We start from the raw sequence: 12,308 nt of genomic DNA, 5'->3' as shown, positions 1-12,308 counted from the left end.
TATATTAAATATGTGCATGTCTCCTCCAATAAGCTCCTAGAGGACAGGAATTGTCCCACTTTTGTCTTCATATCACCAATCCTAGCACAGAATAAGTGCTTAGTGAATGCTGCATTGACTGTGCCAGACTTCTAAATACCACCTGGTAGTACAGGGCAGATGGCTTTCTGTGAGGACGCAGGTAGACTAAATATAGATTTCATTGCCTCTCAGGGCAGGACTGCAGCTCAGAATGGTTTTGGCATCAATTCTTCACAACCCTCAGAAAGTATAAAATATTTTTTGAGAAATAGCACCAGATGGAAACTTGATCCATAAATATAACTTTTATCTGAACAACTCTCAAGTTACTGTGAAAAATGTGTATAATCCAGCCATATGATAAAGATGAAAGAAAATTTTTAAAGAAAGAGAAAAGCTGGAACAAAAGCTCCAAGTGTATTTCCTGATGCATCAGGGGATGAAGGGGTGGGGTAAAATGTGATGAAAAGATTACTCAAACAAGTTGCTACCTTTGGGAGAAAAAAAAAGGTGTCTCTGAAGGATGCAGATAAAGCAAAATCAGAACCAATGCCAAGGCAAAAGATAAAAAGTATGAACTAAAACAAGTTGATCAGATGTGGAAGAGAATGGTAAAAACTAAGGAAAATATTTTGATAATAATAGTAGTTAACATTTAAAAAGCACCTACTGTGTGCTAGGCACTTTATAATTATTATCTAATTTGATTCTCCCCTTAGGAATTAGGTGTTATTATCATTCCCATTTTAGAAATAAGGAAACTGATGCAAATAGAGGTTTTTCATTTAGTGCAGAAAATCCAGAAACCTATCAATACCACTCCAAAAGTCCAACCACACTAGCCCTCTTACTGTTTCTCATTACCCTCTCTGTTCCTTTGTACTGACTGGGAGAACTGGGATGTTCTCCCTCATAACCTCTGCCTTTCAAAATCTCTGGTTTCCTGTGAAACTCAGCTCAGATGCCTCCTTTTGCATGAGACCTGCCCTGGTTTTTCCAACTGATGGTGCTTCCCCAGCTGTGGTACAATCTGATTGGTACAAAACATATTTTGCATATATTAAATATGTACATGTCTTCTCCAATAAGCTCCTGGAGGACAGGAATTGTCCCACTTTTGTCTTCATACCAATCCTAGCACAGAATAAGTGCTTAGTGCATGCTGCATTGACTGTGCCAGACTTATAAATACCACCTGGTAGTACAGGGCAGATGGAGAACATCTTGTATGAGAAACAGCAAGAGGGCTAGTGTGATTGGACTTTTCCGGTGGTACGGATAGGTTTCTGGATTTTCTGCACTAAATGAAGGACCTCTATTTGCATCAGTTTCCTTATCTCTAAAATGGGAATGATAATAACACCTAACTCCTAAGGGGAGAATCAAATTAGATAATAATTATAAAGGTATTTGCCCAGGGTCACAACAGCCAGCAAGTGTCTGAAGCTGAATTTGAATCTGGATTTACTGATTTCATGCCTGGCAATCTATCCATTGGGTCACCCAGCTACCTATGAGCCAAAATATACACATGCAAAATAAATAAGACGTCTCATTGCTCCCCAGATCTCTAGCTGAGTCAACCTTTGGAATTAAGCTCCCTCGGGATCAGGGCCATACGTGGCGATTTTGTACGGATGAGATCCTGGGAACTTACCCTCATTTGTAAAAGCAGTAGATTGCAGGAGATGGTCTCTGAGGCTCCTTGCACCTCTGAAATTTTCTGGCTGATATAAAAACTATGACTTGTAACAGGTGAGGCAAGAAAACCTGTAGGTGATTTCTAGATGGGGCTTGGATACTCCCCAAATGCTTCAATGTGGTTATCCCCTTTCTCAGCAGAATTCAACCAGCTGCTTCCACTTCCAAGGTATGATGATATGAAGTTACACCCATTATTTCACAGGCCTGAATGGGCTCCAAAGCCAAGACTCTCCTCAAAGACTATCAGTCTCTTGGATTTGCTGAGGTCAATTTATACTTAATGTGTGCTTATTAAGATTTATCCAGTGAAGGAATTGGGAAGGGAGAAATAAAGATGTAGCTGCAATACTATTTCAAGATTGTCGTGATTTAATATTAAAATACTTCAATTTTTTTTCTTTTTTTGCCTTTTGGAGGGCAATTGGGGTTAAGTAACTTGCCCAAGGTTACATGGAATACTTCAAATTTTATACATCAGTTGAATGGGTGATATGTGGTAAACTTTTAAAGAATTGGTTTTGACCAGAATACTACGAAATTTTCCCAAACTCGATTCCTTTTCCATAACTCATGAAAGTTGGCTAGATAATTTCAAGGGTTTGTCCAGCTCAAAGAATCAATGAATTTATGATTCTCTTCAATCTTGCCATTTATCTGGTTGCTTTAGATACAGTTACAGAAGGAAAACAAATCTATCTTTTCATTAGTTCAAGCGTTCACTGAGTTCAATGAGCCACAATTTTTAGTTTTTTGAAACTGTGCTATTATTATTTTAAAATTGGGTCTCCCTATCCATTTCTCAGCTCATCAGTGGCAGAACTTCACCTGTTCCTTCACTGACCTAGGTCCATTTGCATTCCTTTGGCAAGCTGGTGGCCCTCAGGTTCATCAAATAAATGCTAAATTTAGTGTGGACATCCAATCAGTGTTAGCCCCTGTGGATCAGAATGCCCTGCCTTGTCCAAAATATCTGCCATCCTTAGCATGCCCAGACCAGTTTTATTCTTAACATTCACTATCCTTACCCCCAAAAATCAGAACCAAAGATTGATATGTATTATAGGCTTAAAACTTTCCTAATATTCTGCCCCTTAACTATTCTCAAACTTCACCAACTCAGTCCTACATGGAAGTCACTTACCTTTGCTGAATTTTTTTTTCTTTCCCATAAACAGAGGCAAGCGTGACTTAGTGGCTAGAAAGATAACCTCAAACCAGAAAAGACTTGGGTTCAGGTTCTGCCTATGGCACATACTGGATGTGTGAATCATGACAAATCATTTAAATTTAAGTAACTGAGAGCTGCTATAGTAATTCAGAGAATACATAGGTATGCATTTTTACAAGAAGAACTCTCACTAGGGAGTTCACTGAGTCAGTGAAATCATAGGTCCAGTCTCAAATACATTATTCACAGACAAATTTATTAATGTTTTTCTTTCTTCCTTGTGAAGATACCTGTCTCGATGAGAGAGAGAGAGAGAGAAAGAGAGACAGAGAGAGACAGAGATAGAGGGAGAGAAACAACTAGTCTACTGTGTTGGAGGCAAGAGGGGATTGGAAGGCATTGGGGCTGAATGAATTGAATTAGATACAGCATTGATGTAGAAGGAAAAAAAATACTGAAAGGGAAAATAAGGAAAGGTAGAAAAAAGTAAAAGACTGAGATACAAAAATAGTAATTATCTAATCAATTTTGAAGGGAGAGGGTAAAAGTTAGTAACACTGGATTTTTCTGGCTTGAGCCATCCCAAATAAAATTTCAAAGCGTAGACTTTTAATAGCAAAATAAATGTTTATTTTAACCATTTTAGATAAAATATTTCTGGGTTCTATTATATTCTTTCTGCTTTCTTACATAAAAGTTATTAAACACAATTTAAGCATTCTTTGATGATTCTAGGCCATCATGAGCTGAAACCAACTCATTTCTTGTTCTAAGATAGCTATACTCTAAGGTGTCACTGAGGCATAGAGATGTGTTTGCCCCCGTGCTAAATCATCCCAGACTGCTGAATTCTATGAGTTCTTTTGTCTACTTTTTGTGGCTTTTGAGCCTAATTTTGGATTCTTAATTTAGCTCTCACTTCTGACACCCCATTGCCAATCTATTGACCTGTGTCAAATTTCAATTTTCAATTTGTTCTGTGTTGGTGATGATGTTGATATTTGCAAATTTATTTAAAAACATTATTTTCTTTTATTCTCACAACAACCTAAATTACAGGTGTATTATCATCCACATTTTTGCCAATAAGGAAAATGAGGCAGGCAGAAGTTGAGTGACTTGAGCAGGATCACATAACTAAGTAAATATCTGAGGTCACTTTTGAACTCAGATTTTCCTGACTCTGGGCCTAATTAAGAAACCAGATAGTTTATCTGGTTAGAATTATATGTAAAAAGATCAAAAAAGGCTCTCAGCCCCGGAGTCAGAAGGACCTGAGTTAGATTCAGGCCTCCGACACAACGCCCACACCCACACACAAAAAAGAAAAACTAGCTGTGTAACCTTGGACAAGATACTTAACCCCAATTGCCCTCCAAAAAGCAAAAAACAAGCCCCCCCCCCCCAAAAAAGGCTCTCAGTGAATGCCAACTCTCCTATTGAGTGAAATAAGCAGGTACTAGTGCATGGGCTTTCTAAGCTATTTCAGTGACACAGAATTTTTTTATACACATGCATGCACACACACATGCGCACATATACACACATACATATATGTATACATACACATACATATATATACATATATATAGTTAGCTTTCTGCTATGTTACAAGTGGTTGAGGTTGTCAGTAGTCTGACCTTTGGATGAGCAAGGAATCAACTTTGAATCCTACATTGAGAATTAATTCTATTTCTGCTTAAGGGAAAATAATTGGGAATCTTTACTTAAGAGAGCTTCTCACTTGTCTGTGAGGAGGGCCCTGCCTTTGGCAAGATGAACTACAAGATTTTCCAAGGCAATTTTCAACACTTTGATTGTCTCTAAATGCATATAATGTTCTTTAAATCATCTTTCATTTACATTAATAAATACAAGACACCAAATCTTATGATAGGGAAATGTTTCTCATTTCTGGTTTGGATGACTTTCCTCAAAAGTATTCCATTATAATTCTTACATAATAAATTCCTATGTATGATGACTACTTATATAAAAAGTGGAATGATTTTTTTCCCCTGTATTTTCCATGACAATGGAGTATAGAAATGAGGTATATAACAAGAAGAGTGGAGAATATCGGTATTTTGCTATAATAACAAATTGGCAAATTTTCCCATTAAGTCTGTGTAGTAGATACTTGGTAATTTAGCAAAAATAATTTAGTCAATAATCATTGGCTACTTCATTTTTGGTTCCTTCTTTTATTGTTAATATTGACAATTTTTGCATGATTTTCTACTTTCACAAAACAGTGAAACACTGAATGAATAATTAAACATTTGTTTGGAATAAACCATACAAATGAAACAATCCAAAATGCTTTTACAACTAATAAAGATAATAATAGTACTTCAATCTTTCAAATAACTGAATATCGAACAACAACAACAATAACAGACTCACTTACTGCTCTATAGATTTAGGAAGCACTACAATGTGCCAGCTACTATACTAGGTGCTAGAAAACAGTCCTGGCCCTCAAGGGCTTACAATCTGTCAAGGAAGACAACATGTACATACACAAGGGTATGAAAAATAAATACAATTTGGGGAGGGGAGGCAGGAGCTTCTGAGGAACTCAAGAACAACTTCATCTAGAAGGTAGAACTTGAGAGGAGATTTGCAGGGAACTTAGAGTTTTCAAATAGTGGAAGTAAGGAAAAAGTGCATTCCAGGCATGAAGGACAGCCTGAGCAAAGATGTAGAGAGCAGAGATGAAGTGTTATGTGTGAGGAACAGGAAGGACACCAGTCTGATTAGAACACAGACTGGAAACATAGGTTAGGGTCAGGTTGTGAAAAATTTTAAATGACAAACATTTAATGGACACATAAACTATCTACAAATACAACAACATTAAAGAAAATGCCAGGCTTTTATATAATGCTTAAAAAAGCAAAACTATGATGCAATATGAATCAACTTCACTAATTGGATAGATCCAATGATAACCAAATTAAATAGATGGCAAGCACACAACCATGTGTGAGTAGGAATTCCAACCTAGTTTAGGTTCTTTTGTTCTTGAGTCTTTTTCCCGTTCCTTTTCAATTACTTTGACATCTTCTTAAGTCTGGAACTATTGAAAAAGAGAGAGAGAGGCAAATACTTAGTGAAGCAAACAGATGAATGACTGCAAACAATCAAAGTGATAGCCTGTCCATCAACAAAGCTTTATTTTATGATTCACCAAATCCTCTCTCCCTTGATTTTCTTGATATCAGATACTCAAACAATGATCAATATCATGTCTAGGAAAAAAAATATTCATCAATAGCCCTATTTGTGATCGTATATAGACCATAGCAGGGAGAATTTGGGGATCATGATTGCCTCCCTAATTGGGAGGGAGAAGAGAGTTTCTAAAGTATCATATTAGAACTATGCTAAAAACAACAAGGACATTTAGGTGAATTTAAAAGCAATGTTTTGCTCCCATGGGAATGGAGATGTGGGAATGGAACAGAAAGGTCTTAGGAGCTAAAAACAACCATGTTTTCTCATTTGTAAGGTTAGGGTTCTAAGTACCAGACAGAGGAGAAACCCCCAAAGACCAGAATGTCAACAGAAAATACTTCCCACTCATTCACATGCATTGTGAGGCTGGATCATAAATCATGCATTTCAATACCTTAAAATCCTGAGGGCATGTTTCACCCATGCTTCCTTGGGATTCGCACACACAGCGTGTTTTTTGGTATAAAAGCTAGAAACAAAAAAAAAAAGTTTGTTTATTTTATTCTTTGAGCACCTTCTAATTTTCTTGTTGTGTTTTCAAGAGAAACTGCTTATTTCGTATATTTAAAACATTCAGTTGTTTTCAAATCAAAATGAAAGTAATAATTAACTAAATGTGTTGGCAATGAAAGGAGAACCACGCCTTTATTTGCATATTAGGAAATACACTGGATCCCAAGTTCAAGAAGAACATTCTCCCCCTCCCCAACTCCAGTAGTAATTCTGGTAGGAAACATGGTATGCCACATTATTTGTTAGAGATCTTAGTGTAGCAGGAAGGATCCTGGACTCTGAGTCATAAAAGCTGGGCTGCATTTACTGAGCAAATCACTTCACCCCACTGTCTTCAGACAAAGGGTTAACAAAGTATGTTGTAGACACATCTTTGTTCAGCTCTGAATTAGACTAGATGGTCTCTATGATTTCTTCCACTTTGAAATTTTCTTATATCACTCCAGCCTCAGTTTTCTCAACTCTAAATTGAAGATATTAATATTTACATTACATACCTCACAAAGGTATTTGAGGAATATGTAAAAAATATATATAAATATATTAATATACATAATGTATAAATATATTCTACATTATGTGTTATAGAATGTATTATATATGATAGTCAGCACAGTCTTAAGGTATTAAGGTTTTTTGAAATCTGGATATAAATGTATTTTTAATATATTGTCACTTCTAATCAGTATATGTTATGAAGTGACATTAGCATTACAATTTAGAACTCAGAGACAAGGCATCATAACACAACTGTGCTTTGATATCCACCCATTTCCTCACTCCCAGTATTCATCTAGGGAGAAGCCCTAAATAATAACATTATCTCTAGCTTTCCTGGCCGTGACATTCTAATAACCTATGGGTCAAAATGCTAAGATTCTTTGGTGGAGGGTCCCTACACAGAGGAAGGCCACAAACCATCTATAACTTTCATATCATAACATGTCATATTTGTCTGAATCTCAGAGAGGTTAAATGTTAGAAGTAACATTAGACTGCAGGTCTCCCTGACTATGTAAATATAGGACTCTATCCCAGATGGATGCTAGCTACATCACCGCTCTGGTCCATATGACCTGCCCTTAAAATAAAAAAAAAGAAGAAAAAAAAAAGGAGTCTAGACAGTATCTTCCACACATGTGGAGATTTCACTGGCTGTCCCCAACACCCTCCCTCCTCCTTTCTGCCTCCTGCTTCCCTGACTTCCTTCATGTCTCAACCAAAATCACCCAGAAAGCCTTTCCCAATCCTTCTTGATTCTAGCAGCTTCTTTCTGTTAATCATGTCCTATTTATTCTATGTGTAACTTGCCTGTACATATTTGTTTGCTTAATAGATTTTGACCTACTTGAGGGCCTTTCTTTGTATCCCCAGTACTTTGCACAAGTCATAGACACTTAAATGCTTATTGACAGGCTGGCCTTATTTTTGTTTACAGAGTTGCTTACACAAAACTTATTACTAAGCAGAAATTCTGAAATGTAAAGTTGAGACTGATTTTCACAGTGTTTCTGTTTTAGCCACAGAAATTTCCAAATGGACATTTTCTCACCCAGATCGCTGACCCTGCTCAGTACTTACATGATGGCATCAATGTCACAGGCTTCATAGGACCACTGTTCTGCATAGCCTTTGATCAATTTGGTGCTGATAGGACGTTCCATATACCCAAGGCAGCAATCAAAGCTGCTAGCTGCTGAAAGAGCAAAAACAGGAAATCAGTAATCAAGAATGAAGTCATCTTATGATAAACATTCTAGGAACAGTGAAAGCTCTAGGATTCAATCAATGTATCTACTACTTAATAGCTACATTAACTTTTTCAGGACATAAGAGGTTAATGCTGCTTCCCATCCTTGCTCCTAAGTACTAGTTTGCATATTGGGAGAACTTTTGATCAGTTATTCCTATATGAACTCCAGTGGTTTCTCCAAGGAAAACTTTCTGCTCTTTAAGAGACTATAATGTACCAAGGAAGGGATACATTATGCATATTTCCAAAGTACAATTCAACATAATTTAAGCCAATGGCAAAGGAATGATCTCATCAAAGGGGTCTGGGAAATTTTGATGGAGAGCTTTCAGCTGGGGAGCTCGAGGAAGACTTCCTGGAAGAGGTGGTACCTGAACTGAATCTTGAACAAAGAAGAAGATAGATAAGTCTGGTTCTATTTGCCTATCTCAAAGTTTTCCCATGTTGATCTCCTAACCTATTGTCCATGCTTCCCTTTCCACTTTTGGATTATATTCCCAGGAAGGAATGAAGCATAGTACCAGACTCTTCCTCCCATCATCCCATTTCAGGGACTTAGAGCTGTCATGGTCTTTTAGGATGAACTCCTTGCAAAAAAAAAAAAATGAGTTCCAGCATCCTTGCAAAATATAGGAGTGTTGCTCACCTCGAGACACGTCAAAGAGGCAGAATATCAGCACAGCCATCATAGGTGCCAAGATCAGGATCTTGCTGCCAACTCGGGCCATTTTCCACCGTGCACTAATTCGTTGGGGCCTGTGGCTTGTATAAGTGCACTGGAAGACCAGTTAGCCTAAACTGACAGCTGTGAGCAAGCCAGGCCCACTTATATAGAGCTAATGAGCTAGCTGGGAATGTCCACAGAAGGCGTGTTCTTCCATGGGGCTTTCCCCTCACAGATGAACCTGTTCCCCAGTGTCGTCATTAAAAAAAAAAAAAAGCACACAGGGAAATCTTCCTTCTTTTCCCAAGGAAATAAAATTGCATGGTAGTTAAAAAAAAAAAAAGAAGCTTTTAAAACCTCTAGCTGAGGCAAGACGTTTATGGGACAATTTGCCAAGAGGGTAAGGAGCTGTGCCTCATGCCAGGGGAAAAACACTAGCTAAGTGCTAAGTAATTACTAAAGTATTGAATCTGTTTTATGATAAACAAAGGTCAACCCCACTCAATGACATTCCAACATTCCAAGGGAAACCTAGTATTGTTTTACACTTTATTTGCTTTCTATAAGTTTTTAAGGAGGGGGAAGGATAAAGTGGAATGCCCAATGAGCTATTACATAATGGTCTATATTTCATACCAGCTATTGAATTCCTGCCAAAGGACCCTGAAGTCCTGTTCTAAAACATAGGAAATTATTGAAATATTACTGGAATGATTCCTAATATTCTTGTGGATGGGTAGGGGAAACCATGAACTGCCCTTAAAGTACTAGAACATTGGGGTCACGGCAGGGCTGATGTTACAAGAGCCCAAGGATCAAATTCCTGACTGGTTTGATTTCATTTCAAATGTACAAAATACCCTGAAAAACCTTCTAGTTCTCCAGCCCAGAGAGTTGTGCTTGTTTCATTCCTTTCCTAGGCTTCTATGGCTCTGATTTTGACCAAATAGTTCCTATAGGTTTAATTAAAGAATTTTGAACAATATGATCTGTCTTGGTAGAATGTAAATTCTTGGAGGGGAGGGATTTTCATTTCATCTTTGTATTTTCCCATCACTGAGCCTGGTGTCTGGTGCATAACAGGGAGTAAAGTAATGCTTGCTGGTTGAACACTGTCACTACATAGTACTTATTACTATAGAACTTAATAAATGCTATATAATAGATAATGCTGTATATTAAATAAATAACCAAAATTTTGATTAATAGTGACAAGTGAAGGCTTTCCCCCAACGGAATAAAAGCAGTTCATCCTATAGTAGTGTTCACCTATTGGTCAAGTATGAGTTCCTCTTCCTTGCCCTTCCTCTGAGTGGGTCTCTCCTTTATCAGGCCTTTCTCTGTGTTCATGTGTCTGTCTGTTAGTCTGTGATTTTCTCTCTATCATAGTATCATAGGTTTAGAGCTGGAACCAACATCAGGGGCCAGCTAGTCTAATCCTCCTTGGTTTACAATATGAGGAAACTGAGGCCCAGGGAGGAAAAGTCAGTCAGTCAGCTAGCCTTTATTAAGCACTCACTCTGTGCCAAGCTCCGTTCTAAATGCTGGTGATACAGAGAAAGACAAAGACAATCCTTGTTTTCAAAGGGGCTCACATTCTAAGGAGGTGAGACAATAGGCAAACAACCACATGGAAACAAGAGGGTAAATTGAAGATAGTCTCAGAAAGAAGGTGAAGATTAAGGGAGTTTGAGAAAGGCTCCTTGTAGAAGGTAGGAATTTAACCAAGACTTGAAGGAAGCCAGGGAGGAAAAGGGACTTGCCCAAGGTCGCACAATGCCAGAGAGAAGGGATTTTTAACCCAGGTCCTCGGACTCCAGAGACATTTCTCTTTTCATGTTAACATTCTAGTCTCTATTTCCCTCCACTCTCATCTTCATGTCTTTCTCTCTGTGAAGGGAAGGTGACAGGCAGGGGATGGTGGTGGTGTCTGGATATATCTATTTCCTTCCCTCCAATACCCTTATTTTATAATTGGGAAAAAAGAGGCAGAAATAGCAGAGAGAGGACTAGTTTTGGACAGAGAGAAGCCAGGTTCAAATCTTGGCCCTGCTGCATCTGACCTGTGTTGGTCAATCACTCTCTGGGTCTTAGCTTCTCCCTCTCTGAATGAAGATGCTGACCAAGATGGTTTCTAATGTCTCTCTTAGCTGTAAAGCCCATGACCCCAGGTAAAAAATGCCTACCCAAGATTGCCCAACAACTTGAATACAAAATCAGGAAAAGGACCCTGTCTCCTTATTCCCAACTTGTCATTTTTTTTTTTGGCCATTAAATGACTGTATAGAGTTCTCCATCATAGATTCCTAAGTATGAGAAACTTTAGAGTTAAGAGGGAACTCAGAGGTCCCTTACACCACCTGCTTCATTTTACAGATAACAAAACTGAGTTGAAGAGAAACTAAGTCAGTAACAGAGCCAGGATTCCCTTCTCAGTCTGCTGAATCCAAATCCAGACTTCATCCCATGGCATTGAAATTGATTCTTTCTATCAATGAAAGTAAAGACAGATGCTCTTCTGAGCACATGTTCCATTTTCAGTATTCAAACGTGATTCAATTTGACTAGATTTCATCATTGGGCCTTGACTTTCACTGTGGGTGGTAAAGTTTGCTTTTCTTTTGTAACTCTTGCACAGGTCGATGCAATTGTATCTTCCACATCACCAGAAGCCTGGTTTCTGTATAGATTTTTTTTAAAAGGAAAAGAAGTGTTGAAAATTTAATGGGACTATTTTCCTAAAATTTTAAAACAGTTTGTGAAATCCCAGACTTACTAAAATGTACATTTTGGTAAAGTGATTGCTTAATTTTCCTTTCACCGAAAATGTCTGAAATTATGCCAAGTCTACAGGGAATGGAAACCACAAAAAGCCAGTTGAAAAAATTGGACGGGTGTTGGGAAGAAAGCATTTACCTCAACCTTGAACTTCTACTACCTATTAAATCAATCAACAAGTATTTGTTACTGTGTGCCAGACCCTGGGCTAGATACTAGGGTACAAAGAAAAAAATTATAACTGTCCCTGCCCTCAATGAACTGACATGGAGGTGGGGGAGGGGACTTCAGGGAGATGTATATAAATAAGAATATACAAAATGAATAAGGTTTTTATTTGCTTTGTGGGGAGGAGGCATCAGCCTCTGAGGGGGTCAGGAAGAGAAAGAAGCTGTTTGAGCTGAGCTTTGTAGCAAACTTCCTACCTGAAAATTCTTCTGTATCATGTGGGCCCACTCCCTCATTAG

General features: G+C 37.9%; 1 protein-coding gene across 2 annotated transcripts; it reads right to left on the bottom strand.

Moving 5' to 3' along the window:
* Positions 1 to 5,074: 5,074 nt before the first annotated feature.
* Positions 5,075 to 9,227, bottom strand: CCL20 (C-C motif chemokine ligand 20). Of its 2 annotated transcripts, none has more exons than XM_069104603.1 (4): positions 9,046 to 9,227; positions 8,228 to 8,342; positions 6,528 to 6,602; positions 5,075 to 5,975 (listed from the first exon to the last, which is right to left on the bottom strand). In XM_069104603.1, the coding sequence occupies exons 1-4, from the start codon at positions 9,125 to 9,127 to the stop codon at positions 5,948 to 5,950; spliced, it is 300 nt and encodes a 99-aa protein (XP_068960704.1). In that variant the 5' UTR covers positions 9,128 to 9,227; the 3' UTR covers positions 5,075 to 5,947. The 2 variants fall into 2 exon arrangements, with proteins under 2 accessions (XP_068960704.1, XP_068960706.1); XM_069104605.1 differs by having other exon boundaries at positions 8,228 to 8,339.
* Between the last annotated feature and the right edge of the window lie 3,081 nt (positions 9,228 to 12,308).

This window comes from Petaurus breviceps, unplaced genomic scaffold (genome assembly GCF_028583685.1).
Source record: "Petaurus breviceps papuanus isolate PSGF00001 unplaced genomic scaffold, PetGlider_PUasm1.0 688, whole genome shotgun sequence".
In the NCBI taxonomy this organism is placed as follows: domain Eukaryota; kingdom Metazoa; phylum Chordata; class Mammalia; order Diprotodontia; family Petauridae; genus Petaurus; species Petaurus breviceps.
The sequence above is the reverse complement of the archived record's forward strand: the minus strand, read 5'-3'. Positions and strand labels throughout refer to the sequence as shown.

Excerpts from the sequence above, each read along its gene's own strand:
- CCL20 (XM_069104603.1), bottom strand. The coding sequence starts at position 9,127 with ATGGCCCGAGTTGGCAGCAAGATCCTGATCTTGGCACCTATGATGGCT. Across the intron at positions 6,603-8,227 it reads TGTGACATTGATGCCATCAT|CTTTTATACCAAAAAACACG; the intron begins GTAAGTACTGAG and ends TTTTGTTTCTAG. Across the intron at positions 5,976-6,527 it reads CATGCCCTCAGGATTTTAAG|TTCCAGACTTAAGAAGATGT; the intron begins GTATTGAAATGC and ends CTTTTTCAATAG.